At 43.1% G+C, this 18,275-nt stretch overlaps 1 protein-coding gene across 2 annotated transcripts in view; it reads left to right on the top strand.

The window, feature by feature from the left end:
- The first annotated feature begins 11,273 nt into the window (after positions 1-11,273).
- The window catches only part of SYT9 (synaptotagmin 9), a 196,673-nt gene continuing 189,671 nt past the window's right edge, over positions 11,274-18,275 (top strand). Inside the window, exon 1 of one of the 2 annotated variants that reach the window (XM_058305802.2) lies at positions 11,274-11,885. In XM_058305802.2, coding sequence (XP_058161785.1) covers positions 11,741-11,885 — 145 coding nt within the window. In that variant the 5' untranslated portion in view covers positions 11,274-11,740. The remainder of the gene's footprint in view (positions 11,886-18,275) is intronic. The other variant, XR_011649946.1, reaches the window with a different exon arrangement.

Here is an 18,275-nt window from a genome sequence, read left to right as displayed (position 1 = left end):
AAGGTTTTATATTGGATATGTGGGAGTACTGTATATTGTATATATGAATTACTGTGATCTATAGCTCTTGTGAAGAGAAGCTCAATAATTAGGAAAAAAGAAAAGAAAAAGATAGGATGTAGAATTTTCCCAAATCAATATGTATTTTATATCTAACCTTTAAACTCATTGCTATATTCCATTTTACTATTAAGGGAACCTGGCATTATATTGGGCTTCACTTTTCAGGAAGTTTTGGACCACAGAGGGTTCAACAATGGCAGCGGAGGAATACTGGTATGGGATGTTATTGACAGGGGTCATATGGTTGGCAGGGAGTTGTACAGGCTATGTGTCCAGGGTGCATGGAAATGTTTGGATATACTCATAGTGGAAACAATTAAAAACAACAGCTGGGGGGGTGCTGGGTTCCTGGCCAGGGGGGCTCTGTCATGGTCCCTAGGGGAGCAGCGGCAGTCCCCCAGGTGCAACGGCAAGGACCAGGAAGGAATGAGGGTCCAACAATGACCCCCTGATACTAATGACTATGCTTGTGAGCCTATACACCTGAAATAAGAACAAGGCCTAGAGCAGCACTGTGCCTAAGAGTTCCCTCCTGACAGCCTCTGTGTTACTCAAATGTAGCCAGTCTCAAAGTCAAACTCAGCATGTAAATGCACTGCCTTCCCCCCAGCGTGGGACATGACACCCGGGGATGAGCCTCCCTGGTGCTGAGGGATCACTACCAAGTACCAGCTGATGACATATCTAGAAAATGACCTTGAATTAAAGGTTCAACGTGGACCAGCAGAATATCCATGTCTACATATAATAACAGGAGTTAAAAATGCTTTTTGACCTAAATTAAGGGGGAAATGGAAAGGACAAATGAGTTTATATGGCTATGAGTCTCTAAAAAAGAGTCTGCAGGTTGTCAGAAGGACTGTGATTATGCACACCTGAGCAGAGTCTCAGAGACAGATAAAAGTAGATACAACCCCAGGTATTGGTTCTTCTGAGGGCTAGAGAGACCCACAAGTTTTATGGTCATGACATATGGAGTTCACTACCATGTCAGTTGGCCCTTCTTTGGAGTTGGTGTTTCTGCATGATGGAGCTGGACTCAGATGTGATCTCTTTTCACAAGCCTTTCCTGTTACTTTACTGGAATTGTAGTTGGTGCTGGGGTTTAAGATATATCTAGGGGATCTGAATCTCTGGACTGACAATATGATAGTCAGGCCCTGAGCCTCAACAGACTTCAGCTCCTACACTCTGGTTTATTGGACTTACCCCACTCAGCTAACATGGAGTTGAAGAATGTCAGCCACCACACCATGAAGCCAAGAGTGCCTACAACTGAAAGCAGGAGGATTGCATCCAGTATCCATGTGGAATCTAAGCCCCCTCTTGACATAGATGTGGAATGGACACAACCAATCCAAGGTCCACAGGAAGGAGGAATACAGTAAGGATTAGAGTGGACTTACTGATATTCTATTCGTGAACTATTGTGGTTAGTAATCGAGAAAATGTGGCATTGGTGTGGAAAAAGTGGCCATGGTGGCTGCTGGGTGCAGGGAATGGGAGGAAGAGATGAGATGTGGAGGCATTTTCGGGACTTGGAGTTGTCCTGGGTGGTGCTTCAGGGACAATTACTGGACATTGTAGTTCCTCCCATGGCCCACTGGATGGAACGTGGGAGAGTATGGGCTATGATGTGGACCACTGACCATGAGGTCCAGTGATGCCCGGAGATGTACTCACCAAATGCAATGTATGTGTCATGATGATGGGGGAGAGTGTTGCAGTGGGGTGAGTGGGGGGGTGGGGGCAGTGGGGGTGAATGGGAACCTCCTATTTTTTTAATGTAATATTTTTAAAAAATGAATTAAAAAAAATGCAATAAAGTTCCCTCCCTAGGGTGTTAAAGGCCAAAAACAAAAAAAAGTTAATATCCTAAACAAATAAAAATCCTACTTGATTTGATACCAAGCTAACTTTCAAAGCATACACACAAACTTTTCCTATCCCCCTTTTTCCCCACTTTTTTTATACCTGTTACCACTTATATCTTTGTATATTGTATGTTCAAAAAGTTAGATTTATCATTATTTTTTTTCCCCAAGGTACTGAGACTGGGGATTGAACCTAGGACCTTGTATGTGGGAAATGGGCACTCAGCCACTGAGTCACATTAGCTCCCCTGAGTTGTTTTTTTCATTTGTTTGCTTGTTTCTTGTTTTTTTTTTTATTTTTATTTTTAGGAGGCTCCAGGAACTGAACCTGGACCTCCCTTGTGAGAGACAGGCCCTCAACCATTTGAGCCACATCCACTTCCTATCATTATTTCCCCCCTATCAAGGCTTTTTGCTTCCTGTCTGCTTTCTGTGTCCATTCACTGTGTTTTCTTCTGTGTCTATATTTTTAATTTTTATTTATTTACTACTCCTCCTTGTGGCTTGATTGCTGTCTGCTCTCTGTGTCCATTCACTGCACAAAAACTTCTGTGTTTTTGCTTGTCTCCCATTTTTGTTGTTTCACATTGCTGAGTCAGTTCTCCATGGCACTTGCAGGTCAGTGGCACTCTGTGGCACTCATGGGCTGGTGGAACACTCCATGGCACCTGGGCTGGCAGCTCTCCACAGCATGCAGGTGAGCCTGCCTTCACAAGGAGGCCCCGGGACACAAACCCAGGACCTCCCATATGGTAGACAGGAGCCCAATTGATTGGGCCACAGTCTCTTCCCCCCATCATTACGTTTTACACATTTGAATTTTAGCACCTGTAAGAAGTAAAGTGAAGTTACATACCAAACAATACATTACAATAATACTGGCATTTATAGTTACACAAATCGTTACTACTGGATTTTATTTCTTTACGCAGCTTTGACCCACTGTCTAGGGTCTTTTCCTCTCAATCTGAGCATTGCATATAGGGCTAATCTAGTGGTGATGAACTCCTTCAGCTTTTATTTATCTGAGAATATCTTAAACTCTCCATTTTGAAAGAAAGTCTTGCTGGATATAAAATTCTTGGCTGGTGGTAGTTTTCCTTCAGCTCTTCAGTATTTCAACCCACTGCTCTCTTCCCTCCATGGTTTCTAATGAGAAACCAGCATTCAATCTGTATGTAACACATTTCTTTTCTTTTTCAGCTTTCAGAACTGTCTCCTTGTCCTTTGCATTTGATACTGTATTCAGTATCTATTCTCTGGGCTTCTTGCATGTTCATATTCACAACTTTTTCTTCTTTTGGGAAGTTCTTTGTCACTATTTATTTGACTATTCCTTCTGCCCCTTTCTTTCTTCTCCTTCTGGGACTCCCAAAATGCATATATTGTTGTACTTGATAGTGTCCCATAGCTGTCTTAGGCTGTTTTGCTTTTAATTATTTTTTCTTTCTGCCCCTCACTCTGTCTCATTTCAAATGTCTTTCTTTGAGTTCACATATTCTTTCTTCTGTCAGCTCCAATTTGGTCTTGAAAGCCTCCTTCAAATTTTTCTTCTCAGTTATTGCGGTGTTCAACTCCAGTAGTACGCTTGGTTTCTTTTTAAAATCTCTTTCTCTTTAATTAAGCTTTCATTTTGCTCAATCATTGTTTTCCTGATACCTGTTAGTTCTTTATCTATATTTTCCTTCATCTCCTTGAGCATATTTATGATCATTTTTTAAAGGACTGTGTTTGGTAGTCCAAATTCTTGTCTTCTTCACTGATGTTTTCTGGATTTTTATCCTCTTCTTTTGGATTGACCATCATTTTCTACTCTTTGTCTTGTACTTTTTTGTTGCAGATTATACATTTTTATATGTTAATATGTAAGCTCTGAGATTTATTCCGATATATATATATATATATATAATTTTGAAACCAGCTAGTGATAAGATAGAGATATCTTAAACTTCAACTCAACTCCTGAAAGCTCTAGAGACATCTAGACATTATAAGCATGGCAGACAAGCTCAGGAATTCAGGACCCTGTCAGTGTGCCTTTGGAATATATGCTTCCTAATGTATCAAAGTTAGATTCACTTATAATTTCCCTACACATGGCTCCTCTGCCCCTTTTATTTGAACCTATAATTAGCACTCTACTTGTTAATTACATGTCACAGTGACTTAAATCTTTGTTTATATGCCAGTTGAGACTTGAATTTCAGTAGAGTTGCAACACCTACTCTCCAGTTGATTAGACTTATCCAGGACTACTAACGAAAGGATAATGATGGACAACATCCATCACACAAACACACACACAGAAACAGAGTATCTACAACTTCAAAGCAAGAAGGTTGAATCCATCTGTCCTATGGGATCTAAGCCCCCTGTCAGTAAGAAACAGAGTGGGCATCACCTTCTCTAAATCCTCAAGATTGAGGAATGATGAACAAAAGGGGGGAATCCAACTATGGACTGAAGTAGACATTATTATTCTAGCAATGGAAGAACTTTTATCAGTGATAAAAAGGCAGTGGCCACCAGAGGTTCTGAGCAGAGGGAGAGGGAGGAATAAGCATAACATGGGGGCATTTTGGGGACATTGGAATTGTCCTGCATGACATTGAAATGATAGATACAGGCCATTATACATTTTGTCAAAACCTATAAAATTGTGCAGGGTAAAGTATAAGCTATAATGTACACTATAGTTGATGGTTAGTAGCAATGCTTCAATATGTTTTCATCAGTTGTAACAAATGTACCATACTAATGAAAGATGTTGTTCATGTGGGAAATTGTGGGAGGGGGAGTGTATGGGGTATATGGTAATCCCCTATATTTTTGATGTAACATTTATGTAAGCTAAAGCTTCTTTAAAAATTAAAAAATAAAAATTAAAAAATATAGAGGCAGGGAAGCAGATATGGCTAAAGTGATTGGGCTCCCATCTACTATCTGGGAGGCCCTGGGTTTGACTCCTGGCACCTCCTGGTTTAGGCAAGCTGACCTTCACTGCAGAGAGCTGATGGCCCACACCACATATAGTTGATGCAACAAATGGAGATGCAGAGGAGAAACAGTGCGAGACACAGCAGACCAGGGAGCTGAGATGGCTTAAGCAATTGAGTGCCTGTCTCACACATCAGAGGTCCCAGGAACAGTTTCCAGTGCTTCCTAAAGAGAAGACAGGAAGAGAAGAGAAGCAGATAGAGAAGAACATGCAACAAATGGACACAGAAAGCAGACAGCATAGGCAGCAAGTTGGGGGGGGGCGGAGATAAATAAAATAAAACAAAATTAAATTAATAAAATAAAATAGAGGCAGGCAGTTTGGGGCAAAGAACTGTCAACTTCAAATTCAGAAGAGAGAGAAGTCTGTTTCCTGGGAATCAAAGAGGACAAAAACAAAACAAAACAAAAAAAAAACAACAACAACCAAAAACTGCTGTAAACATGGGAACTCCAAAACAACAAACAAGTAAAAGCTAGAAGACACAGCGCTGGCAAAACCCTGCACAGTGCATTTGCCTTGGGCAGAACTTCCTGATGGGATGTGGATCAGGACATCTCCATGATCTTCTCCAATGGCTCCTAATGCTGTACTTTCCTGTCTTGCCCTGCTGCCTGCAGCCCTGCTCCTTGTGAAAGCACAGCATCTTTAAGTCTCCATTGCTGATCACAGCTCTGTCCAGGGAGGGTAAAAGCAACGACTGCCTTCAGAGTCAGGCCCCTAACAACCTGAATTCACTAATCAAAAGCCATAATCAATGATCAGCTATTTTAGGGAAGAGGATATTTAAGTCCCTTTCTGTCACCAGCATGCTAGCCAGAGGCTGGACCTCTTGGCCTACCGTGAGAGTGGTGGATGGGCACCAATAGCTGCTTTGTAAAGAGAGCAATTTTCTATTCTTTACCATAATTCATTAGCCTTTTCCTCCTGCTCTTCTCTAGATGCTGTACTGTGTTCTTCTGGCCTCTGGAGATTCAAAATAGTTGTTTCAGACAGTTCCTGTCGGCTTAATGGTTGTTTTCATAGAAGGACTGAGTCCTGGAGCTCCCTTATCCTCTATCTTCCCACAGTCATTTTTCTGGGATTTTGATCTCCTCAGCCTTAGGCCTTTCTGTCATGAGTGGTTTTACTTGTTATGCCCAAGAGCTGTAAATAGTTCATCTTTTGTCTATGCCATGACAAGTACAAGGCTGAGACTCAGGATCATTGCCTATTTCTTTATATATATATATATATATGCAGGAACTAGAACATATCCTTAATTATAGGGGAGACTTATATATTTTTCCAACAAATGAAATCATAAATATTTGTGGAATGTAGCATATATTAGCTAATTCTATTTCCTCAACTTCCATTTACCTTTTAATCCTCAGTTCATCTTGTCCTACCCTCATTTCTATACTATAATTGCAAAAAAGCAGGGGCTTTATGGTCACATCTATCTGGATTCCAATCTGTGTCTATCACTTATTAGCTCTTTGTCTATCATAAATATCTATTGCTGCCCACTCCAATCAAGATGGCAGAGTAAAAAGCTTCGTGTTCTAATCCTCCACAGAAGTTTGGAACAGTGAGCAAGAACATCCTTCTCAAAACTTCAGAAAACAGTTAAAGGATTGTAGAAACAGGGCAAGGATCAAATCAAGAGAAACATGAGACTATAAAAGCTGTAAAATCTCTGGCACCCTGAATGGCCTCTCCCTTGCCCTTCACTGGCTCTGCATCAAACTGGGACATGCTGTCATTGCAGGTCCCTGGCCCTGGTTCTGAAAGGAGCAGAGGAATGCTTATGCACATACGGGGAGCATGTATGTCTGGCCTGATTTATATGGTGGAGGCCTGAGGGATTGAACCAGCACACTTATCTCAGACTCACCATCCCAGAAATTGTCCTGCATGTACAAGGCAGCTCACAGAGCTCTCCTACAGAATACTGTGGAGATATGTCAAATCATGCTGGGAGAAAGGGATTCCTGGTTTTAGAATTTGCAGTACAGAGCCTAAGACTGTGAAGAAACTCCTAAGAAGAGGGTATATTCATATTAATGTAAACCAGGGAACTCCTGGGCCACACATACATGCTTAAGACAAGATGCTTGTGCAGAACATGTTAGGGAGTTCCCAGTGCTCTGGCTTCAAGCTGTTTTCTAAACTCATTGTATGGCTAATATGGATTAGCTCTGAAGAAGAGTACTTGCACAGGTCAATCCTGCAAAGACTGGGAAAGGTGTTTTTTTTTCTTTCTTTTTTTTTTTTCTTTTCTTAGCTCCTGGCATTCAAAGAAAGCTCTGTCACAACACTAACTAGTTATAAGCTTAAGGAATAGAAAACTTTTCACAACACTAACTAGTTATAAGCTTAAGGAATAGAAACCTTAGAGTCTAAATTTGAGCAATAATACGTTAAATTATCAAAATGTTCAGGTTTCAACAAAAGGTTATAAAATATATAAAGAAACAGGAGGCAATGGCCCAGGCAAAGGAGAAGATTAAAACAATAGCATCAATGAAGACGAATCAGACCCAAGACATGCCAGACAAAGACTTTTAAAAATCATTCTAATTATGCTCAAAGAGCTAAAGGAAAATATGGACAAAGAACTAAACAAAATCACAAAAACAGCAGATGAACTCAAAGGGAATATCAACAGAGAAGAGGAAATTATGAAAAGGAACCAGAGCTGAAGATCACAGTAACCAAAATTAAACATTTTCTGGACAGAATTTTCATTGGAAACTATGGAGGCAAGAAGATAGTGGGATGATATATTAAAGTGCTGAAAGCCCAAAAATTGCCAACCAAGATTTCTATACCCAGTCCAATTCTCTTTCAATAATGAGGGAAAGAGTAAGACATTCCCAGATAAACAAAAACTGAGGGATTTTGTCACCACTAGTCCAGTCCTAAAATAGATACTAAAGAGAGTTCTTCAGATTGAAAGGAAAGGACAATAGGGAATAGACTGAAGCTGCAGGAAGAAATAAAAATCTCTGGTAAGGATAATGATATGGGTAAATATAAATGCTCGTGCTATTGTATTTTTACGTCCTATAGGACCTAAAAGGCAAATGCATAAAATATGACGGATCAGTAGTTTTGGATTCATTAATATAGAGACATGTAATTTGTGACAGGAACTACAAAAAGGTAGGGGGGTCAGAAGAGTATATACTAGTATATGATATATATATATATATATATATATATATATATATATACACACACACACACACATATATGTGTATATATATATATACTCACTAAGTTGGTATAAAAGCAAATGAGAATTTCATAGATTTTGTTTGTTAAATTTAAGCCCCATGGTAACTATCAATAAAATATTGGGGAATATGCAAGCTTATAGAGACAGAAAGTAGAGTACAGGTTGCCAGGTGTGGGGGGAAGGGGTAATGGGGATTTAATGTATAATGGGTATAGGATTTCTTTTTGGGGAGATGGGAAAGTTTTAGTAATGGAAGGTGGAGAATGTACAGTATCACAGTGAATGTGATTTATGCCCACTGAATGGGGAGCGGTTAATATGGGAAAGTTTATGTTGAATATATGTTCCGCGAGTTAAAAAAGAAAAAAAGGGCACCCAAAGAGACAATGATAATTAAATGCAACATGGGGTCCTGGATGGGATCTAAGAAAGAGGAGAAACAGCTCAAAAAGACATTATTGGGACATATGATAAAATTGGAATAGTGACCATTAGCTTTACATCAATTATTGAAGTTTTTGAATTTGATAATTGCACTTAAGTAGTTACATAATCCTTGTCCTTAGGAGACATATATGGCAATACTAGGTGTTTAAGAAGCATAATATATACAACCTACATTCAAGTATTGAGGAAATGGATTGATAAATATATAAATAGACAGGCAGATAGATAGATGGATAGATGGATTGATGGATTGATGGATAGAAAGGATAATACAGCAAATGTGGCAAAATGTTAAAATTAGTTGATCTGGGTATCTGTGAGGATGGGGTATGTTAGAATTTCCTGCAGAAACTTCAAGACCTCTGTCTCAGAATATCACTTCTGTCACATCTGTTGTTAAAGTAAATCCCAGGGCAAGTTCAGGTTCAAGTAGAAAGAAAATGGACTCCAGTTCTTAATGGGAGGAGTGGTAAAGTCACACTGCAAAAGAACATGTGGGATGACAGAGATGGTTATGGCTGTCTTTAGAAACAATCTATGAATTTGTCCTTGAGCAAATTTTTAAGCCATTGATTTTACTTTCTTCACCTGTAAAATGAAGACTAATGATACCTGCCACTTGGAGATGCTGTAAGCAATAGAGTAAGAAAGTATGTTTAACACCTAACACATTGCAATAGACACACAACGTCAGCAACATTAAAAACATATTGATTGAGTCCTTACTAGGTGGCAACACTATTCTAAGTATTTTATCTATATTGCCTCAGTATTCTTTTTATAACAACCCACTAAAGTACATATTTGTATTATCTGATGAGGTACAGAAATGTTAATTTCTATGAGGCTGCATAGCAACTCTTTAAGTCGTGAATGTCTTACTGCTTACTAATGAGTTTTCCCCCTGAACTCTGTTGGCAGTTGATGCTGTTGATCACTCCTCCATCAAACACTCCTCCTTCCATCTAACCCTCATGACTCTCCTGTTCAGGTTTTCCTCCTCTGATTGCTGCTTGTTAGTCTCTTTTGTCAGCTCCTTCTTGATAAGTCACATTTTAAATGCCAAGTTTTCTCTCATTTCTCCAGTTCTTTTTCTCTTGGGGGAACCCATCCAATGTGGCAACTCAATTTCCACCTTTCCAGATGATTGCCAACTTCTCTCTCTCCTAATCTCTAGGTTTACTTTTCTAAATGTCATCTGGGCCTCTCACCACACGTGACCCAGTTAAGTTTTTTAAACTTTCATCTCTTTCATTCTTCCTCATTCTGTCGGTCACAATCTTGTCAATTATTCCTTGAATTGTTTTCAAATCTGGATCTCGTGTCCATCAACTAACACCTTTGGCCTCGTCCAGGCCCCCATCTTATCTTGCCTCGTTTATACAAGTAATTTCTTACCTGAACCCATTGCTGTAAATTCCTCTCTGATATCCATGGTGGTATCAGAATTATATTTCTATAGCACACACTCTTCCCACCATCATTAAGCCTGTCCTAACATCATGCTCTCTTTGGTGTCAAGTACACTGTCACATGGGTTTTCCCTACTTTTCTAAGTGTTTCTTACTTTTAAGAACCAGCTTCTGCTCCACCTCCTCCACAGGCACCCTCCCAGCTCATTTATTTTTCCTGCTTCTCTAAGGACAGTCTACCTGCTTTTTCACAACTCTGGATTTATCTTTGTCTTTATAATTTTGCATTTTCTCTGCTATTCTACTATAAGCTTCTTGAATGGTGCCATTGCACCATTCACAACAGGATTTCAAAGCTTGCCAGATGGATAAACACTCTATGGCGTCCTGATTTGCCACCTTTCGGCACAATATGATTTGCTCTATGCTCCTAGTGACACCAGAACCTTATGTTGAGTTCTAGCTATAGGGATTCTGCTCTAGAGTGAGGTCTGGGCATAGCATTACATAAAAGTAAAGCAAAAACAAACAAAACAAGGCTACCCCCTCCCCTTTGTATGAACTTGGGCAGGTGACACCTTTCTGAGTCCCAGTCTCTCCTTGGTAAAATGCAGATAATTGTTTTACAGGCCTTGTTGGACTATCCAGGGAATTAAATGAGAGTAAGTCTCTGAAAGACTGTGGCACAGTGCCCAGCACAAAAGAAAAAGAGCCAAAGACTCGGTGGTTATTTCCGGACTTTATTGCCTGAAAGGCTGCTGAGGTGGATGGATGAGAGATGGCCTGAGGCCCCTTCCAAACATCCAGGATTCTGTGACACTCTTCCTTGGTTGGTGCTGGAGACAAACTGGCAATCCTAAGATTTCCAATCAGTTGCTTCGAAAACCAGCGAGGACCTACGAACCTCGATTGATTTTAGTTCTAATCTGAAAGTCCCCACCTTCTCCAAATCATGGTGGTCGTCAAGCTCCTGATCTTGGGTGATCCTTCGCTTTGTTGGCGAATATTGGCCCCAAATCCCGCGTCTGGCACCCTTAGGCCCATGGCGTATGCCCAGGCCACACGTTCTAAGTTCGAAGCTTACACTCGGTTCTCCGCGTCTGGCGGGTGTGGTCCAGACTGCGCCCTTCGCGCTACCAGCCCAAGAACGTGCTCTGGACACACGCGGCGGGGTGGCGGTGGAAGGGGGTGTTTGGTTTGCATCAGGGTGGGGGGCGGGGAGCGACCGGAGCGCGCACCCGCTCTCACTCTCCAAACCTGGGCGCGGCCGCTCGGAGCGAGAGTCCGGAACCGAGTCCTCTACTCCGCCAGGAGTCTGCGAGCGCCCCCCGCGCCCCGCTGGCGTCCCAGAAGGGGCTGCGCGGTTCCTGCCCCACCGCGCACCCCGGACCCAGCCCCGCCCCCCGGCGGCCGCTAGTGGCGGGCGGAGCGCGAGCCGAGAGGCGCGCGGGGCGTGCGGCGCCGCCTCTGCTCGGTGCCAGGGGAGGGACTGAGGGGCTAGGCGGGAGGGAGAGAAAGCCCGACCGACCGCCTGGCGGAGAGCTGCATGCAACCGGTGGGAGGCCCGGCCGGCTGGGGCTGGGGCTCGAGTTCGGACCGTTTCCCAGCAAGTCCCTGGCTGCGAGCGTGGACGGCCCGGAGGCGGCTGCTCTGAGCTGGCAGGCGGAGGGCTGTCTCCCGCGCCCGCCTGCCCGACGCGGTCCGAGGATGCGGGGGGGCGATGCCCGGGGCCAGGGACGCGCTCTGTCACCAGGCGCTGCAGCTGCTGGCCGAGCTCTGTGCCCGTGGGGCCCTGGAGCACGACAGCTGCCAGGATTTCATCTACCACCTGCGGGACCGCACCAGACCCAGGCTCCGCGATCCAGGTGAGTGCCGACACCGCCGCCGGGTGCAAGGAGAGGGCCCTGGTCTGGGAGTGAGAGCCGCGCCGGGGCCTGAGGGAGAGGAGCGAAGCGGGCTGCGAATGGGGCGCCGGCCGCCGAGCCAGGGGCGGGGATCGGAATCCAGCGCACTGTGGCCTGATGCTAGAACAGGCGGGGAACCCAGCGGAGTCTGCTGCGCGGGGGCCGAGTCAGGGTGGGCTGAGGTAGCGTTGGAGGGACCACGCCCGCCACCTGCGCTCCTATCCCCCAGGCTCCAGGGGGCGGCTCCCGAGTTCTGCGCTCTACTTCCGCGGCTCAGCGCTCCTGGCAAGGAGAGGCCGCGGCGGCCTCCCGAATGGTGGCAAAGGGATCGAGGCCGTAGGAAACTCTGGGAAGTTGGGAGTTGGGGGCGGCCCCGGGCGGCGGCTGGATCTCACTGGGCGCTGCTTTTGCCCCCGAGAGTTCCGTTCCTTTCCTTGATCTGGGGGGAAGAAGGGCGGGGTGGGATACGGTGTTGGGAGGGAGACTGGGAGCTCCGGGTCCTGGGCAATCGGGCCTGAACCCTTTCCCCGCGGGTCGCCCGGCGCGTAGGCGGCCTGGGCCTGGGCGCGCAGCTTGGCCAGCAGCCGCCGCCGAGCACACCGGGTCGGTGGGTTCGCGGGCCATAACTCGTGCACCTGCACTTATCCCTGGTGAAAGTTGCGAGTCTCCTAACTTTAGAAAGTTAAATTATTTTGGCATTTGACCAGTTAAGGTTGGAGGAGCGGGTTTGTGGAGCCATTTACCTTCGCCACAGGTCCTCGGTCTCCCACCGCCTTCCCACTCAGTACTGGTTATTGGAAGACACATTCCTCCCAAATGTTTGCTTGAGATGCTTCTCACCTGGAGAAATAATGTTCTCAAACACTTCCTCAGTACTTAAGTACTTAAAAAAAAAAAAATTTTGGTTGGCTTGTTAAAGATGGGATGAGAAAATGGCCTTTCCCTGATAGTCCTGTGCATAAATATTGGAAAAGAGCTATTGCTGTGCACATTATCCAGTTCGAATTTACCTAATTCTAAGCAAATCCATTATATAAAAACCGATTTACCCAAAGGATAAGTTAGAGAATTACTTGATTTTAAAAGGGGCTTACAGTGGACCTGGCTTAAGTAGCATGCCCTTGATAGTATATTCAAAATGTGTCTTTAAGGTGAAGGGAAGTCATCTGTTAAATGTTTATGTCACATTTTCCCTACTCAGGTGCTTTTTTTTTTACTGGAAAAAAAAAAAGATTATTGTTTTCCATTGCCTGTGGCTAATTATGTAAACTTATCAGCTAATCACTAATGTGTTACTTCAAAGTGTAGAATTAAGTCAAGACACACAGTTCCTCCCCAATGATTTACCAGAGGTTCAATCTCCTGCCTGTGTGTGGCTTATTGCTGGAAGCCATGTGCTGCCTAGACAGCAAACATGAATGACAGTGCCTCATCTCATGAACTGGAGTCCCAGGATGAGGTCCTAAGTGGAGAAAGTTCTGTCCTTAAGCAGCAGGACAAGAAAATATTTAATGTGCTTCACCTAAAGCCAATATTAGTGTTGAAATGTTCCACTCCCTTGCCTGTGAATGTCACATGGTTATCCCACATAAGCAGTAGTCTTTGGCTTTTCAAGAGAAGATGGATGAAGCCTATCTCTGAATGGCACGTTTAACACTGCACATCTGTTTGGACAATTCTCTGCCTATGTTCATTTAATCCAGGGGCTAAATCCATGTTCTCAGGTTCTCCTCATACCATGCACTGGGCAGCCTTGGGGAGGAGTTACAGAGGAGATTCCTTACAAGAAACAAAACCTGATTCCTTGGCTGAGAAAAAGCTATAAATAAGAGTCGGCTTTGCTGCTCTTTGAGTTCCTGAAAGCACTGCTCTGCTTTCTTCGAGTAGGGGACAGGGGTTTCCAGGTAGCCCTATGCTCTCAGGCTCTTTGATTTGTGCCGGAATGTAGTCTGCTCAGGAGGCAGTGGTTGGGGGCTGCAAGTACAAGGTGAGAGCAAATGAGACCAAAGACAGCATCCAAAAGTGCTCTCTCTCTCCTAGGGCACTTCAGCTCTCAGGCCAAACTCTTTCCTCATTTCCCTCTTTCCTTTCTTTGTCCATATTAATTTTTAGTTCAGATGCATTTATCCCCATCTCTCTGAAGCATTATATCGTCCACACCAGGAGTGGCTCTGCTCTCCGAGCCCTGAAACCTGAGTGGCTGGAGCAGCTGCGCTGTTCACCTCTATGGGAATGGTGCCTCTGCTACTGATGCAGTAACCAGGCACAGCAGCCCTGGACCATGAGTCCCTAGAGAGGGTCATCTCTGTGAAATGGTTGAATTCCCTATGGACAGCACAGTGACACTGCATCTAGGATATTTGCTCAACTGTTCAGAGGTGTGGTAAGGCTGGGCCACAGACCAGTGGGCCGGAGCCACCAGAAAGGCCATTCTTTGCCAAGGTCATTGTAGCACCCTGATTGGGGATACAACACTGAGGCTTCCTTACTTGGTGTTAACAGAGCACTCAAAGAAAGTGTGGTTTTAAAAATGAGATTAAGTCACAGTTGGAATTGGAATGCCTTACTCTGTCTATGAACTTGTGGAAAGTGACGCACTAATCCTTAAGCTGAATATGAGTACTTCTGTCCATAGAAAGCAATTAGACTACTATTGGGTGTCTTCCTGTTGTTTTGTGTATTATCAATGCAGGACGTAAACTTGCAGATCTCAGAATAGCCTTCAAGGCAGAGGTAAAAGCAAGTACAACGGTCCTGAGGTAGTTGCATCCTTGATGTGATTCAAGGTACAGTGACTTCATGGGTAGCTGGAGCAGAGAGAGAGTGATGGACAGTGGTAAAAACTATGGGCAAGGTTTTGGGGGGTGGAAATCATGTAGGGTCCCATAAGCCATTATAAGGACTTTAAAAAAAATTCTGAATGAGAGGCAAAGCCATTAGAAGGTATTGAACAGAATCGTGATGGCACTATGGCTGCTGTGTTGAGAAAAGAAAGGGTGAAGACAGACACCTGTCAGGAGGCTATTGCAGTAATCCAGATAGAGAGGATATTGCCTTGGACCAAGGTGGTTGTAATTACAGTGGTGAGAAGTAATCAGCTTCTAGGCACAGTTTGAAGATAGGATTTATTGATGAAGTGGATGTGAGGGGTGAGAGGAGTTTAGGAGAACTCCAAGTCTTTTGGACCCAAGCGACCCATTTACCAAGTAGCAGAAGGTGTTAGGAGGAACAGGGTTGGAGTGGGATGGGAAATGAGGAGGTTCCTGTTTTTTATTGTTATTTTTTGTGTGCATACAAAGTATGTGATGCCTCTTAGAGAGCTGTGCTATTCAACAGTGACCCGAATATGCCTTCTCTAACATCACCAACTTTTCTGTGCTCATATTTTCTCACTGGGGGTTCCACTGTTCCCCTCCAGAGACTCATTTGGTTGTAGAACTGCATTTATTGTTAGGAAGTTTTTCTTTGCATGGAATTAAAGCCCTCTTTAACTTCCACTCATTGGTCTTGATTGTGCTTTTTGCAGTCAAAAAGAAATCATTTCATCCCTTCTCTCCATTAGGAGACAGCTGTCTTACTTCTCTAGATACTTTGCTTGCACATCTGGGAAAGAAAAGAGGAGCGACTCATGGGCTCTCTAGGTTTTAAAGGTATTTTGTCATTTCCCTCATAAGTCTTTTCTTATACAGGGTGCCACCCTTGTCTGTGCAAAACACTCTATGTAGGTCATTTCATTTGATCCTCTTCTATGACTCCGCTCCTCAAAGTGGCATCTGGGAGCTTGTGAGAAATGCAGAACCTCCAGCTCCACCCAAGACGTACTGAATCTGAATCTATAGATTCAGGTGATCTGTGGCACATTGAGGTTTGAGAAGCACTGCCAAAAGAGATTGGTATGTATGAGTAAAATGGAATGTGGATAGGAAAACTAGTCCAAGGCCATGGGTTCCTCTTTAAAAAAAAAAAAAAGACTTGGGTCTAAGTTGAAGCAGCTTCTTAGGTAGCCATATCATGTATACTAACAACTTATGAGTAATTATCGATGAAAATTCTCTATATCTTTTTTTCATAAAAGCCACCTTTAGACCTACTTTCTCTATTCTGTACTTGGGTAATAGATTTAATCCCTCAGTATAGGTTGAATTCTATGTAGTTATAAAGAATCAACTCAGTATTTTGAATATGGGTTTTGTTATCCAGCATAGTAGCTTTCCTCTGACATTCCAACTTTGAGTTTCTGGAGGCTTTTGCTGCAGGCCTTCAACGTCTGTACCCAAGATTCGTAGTGTTCACCTGGTCAGAGCCTGACGATGCATGATTAATGAGGCCTTTCTCCAGGTGGACAGTACTCTATGCAAGAGTCATGCATATCCTTTGCCTTGGCCAATAGTTTTCAACCTTGGCTTCACAGTAGAAACACTTAGGGATCTCTAAAAAACAAACAAATATAAAACTACCAATGCCCGGGCTGTCCCCTAGACCAATTAAATCACAATCTCTGGGATTAGGGCTTGGTATTAGTATTTTTTTTAAAAAACTCCTCAGTTGACTCTAATGTCCATCTAGGTAGAGTGCGACTGTTGAGACAATCATGGGAATAATGAATTCACCTACCTCTTTGCAGCTCAGTTCCTGTTTTTTTTTTTTTTTTTAACAAAGGAGAGGTAGTATCAAAAGTCAGGAAACTTAACAATGTTACCTTTGTACAGGTAGTACCCAAATCAACTAGTTCTTAACTTTCATTATTTGCCCCCAAATACTAGAAGAATCTATTTTGTTCACTCATTTTGGGAAAAATAATTGAGAAAATCTTGTCCAAACAGTATTTCAAACAAAGGCTAGAATGTGGGACCTTCACTAATGCCACTTTGTGTTGAATTATAGCAAAATCACTTATTTGAACACCTTCTAATGTAAAATAATAATTAAATATAGTTTCTAAGGAAAAATCTCTAAAATAATTGTTGAGTTAATATGAGCCATAATTCAAATTTTCAAAGATAGTAAAAGGGAATCAATCTTTCTTGAACAACCCACCTCCCTGCTCTGAGCCTCAGTTCTCTTGCATGTGATATGAGGGCAATTGGACCACCCAAGAGTTAGAAAAATCCCAAATCAGCATCAAGCTAGCCAGTGGGATGCCGGGCACTTGGGACCCTGAACACGGTGCCCCCTGAAGCAGTAACCCAGCCTCCTCTCTTTCCTGCCTCTGGCAGAAAGCCAGTCCTGTTTCCAGCTCAGCCTCCTCCTCCTGCTGCCTGCCTCTGAGTGCAGACACTCTTGAGAAGTGGTCCAAGCTTTGGGCTGGACCATGGGGCAGAAAGCTGGGAGGCAGCGGGTAGAGGATACTGACTCACTGGTCCACTCCAGTGGCTCTGCAAGTGTGGGCTGGGGAGCCCTGGAAATCCTGGACACCTTCTCAAGGGGCCGCAAGGTCAAAACGTATTCATGGTTATTGTAAAGATATTATTTACCGTTTTTACGCTCATGCTTTCATGTGTACGTAGTACGAAACGTTCATGGGTATGGTTTCAGATTCCAGATGTAACCAATGTTTAAGAAAAGACCACTGTGGAGTTTTGGTATGGTATCAGAGAAGAATATGCACAGTTATCCGAAAAGGCTATTAAAATACTCTTCCCTATTCCAACTCCATACATGTGTGAGGCCTGAGATTTTTAGAATACTTCAACCAAGACTTTGCAATGGACTGAACACAGAATCAGATATCGGAATCCAGTCATCTCCTATGGAGCCAGAAGTTCAGGAGTTTTGTAAAATGTAAAATGATGTACTCTTCTCACTAATTTTTTTGAAAGTACAGGGTCTTTTTTTGTAAATCTATACAATTGGTGTCAATACATAATGGATTCATTAATATTATTTTTTAAAAGAATACATTTTTAAAATGAATTAAAAAAAAGAATCGTCTGAGTACTGGGCTTTTATGAATAGACATTGGGCATGATTATGTACAATGGGATTAATTTTTAAAAATTAATGTTAATTGCAATCAGGAAGTAGAGAGTCTTCTAAGGAATGAGTGGCATAGTGGAGGCACAATATGTGAAGATCTAATTTGCATTTTCTTCAGTGACATTTAAGGGCTTCTTCATAAATATTTTATTTAAACAAGTGTGTTTTCATCTCTGTGGGATTCTTCTACATGGGCCAGTGAGTGGTTTAGTCATGAGGTAATTATCAAGAGGGGAAAACAAAAGCAAACTGTGGCAAAGGCATCACAGGCAGCCCTGTGGCCAGCTGCCTCTTTCAGAATAAACTATCAAAAGCACTTACTTTTTGATGTGGGCTAGCTACCAAGGAAAAATTAAGTTGACACGTAAGGGAAAT

Source organism: Dasypus novemcinctus, chromosome 10, assembly GCF_030445035.2.
Source record: "Dasypus novemcinctus isolate mDasNov1 chromosome 10, mDasNov1.1.hap2, whole genome shotgun sequence".
Taxonomy (NCBI): domain Eukaryota; kingdom Metazoa; phylum Chordata; class Mammalia; order Cingulata; family Dasypodidae; genus Dasypus; species Dasypus novemcinctus.
This window is presented reverse-complemented; position numbering and strand designations above follow the sequence as displayed.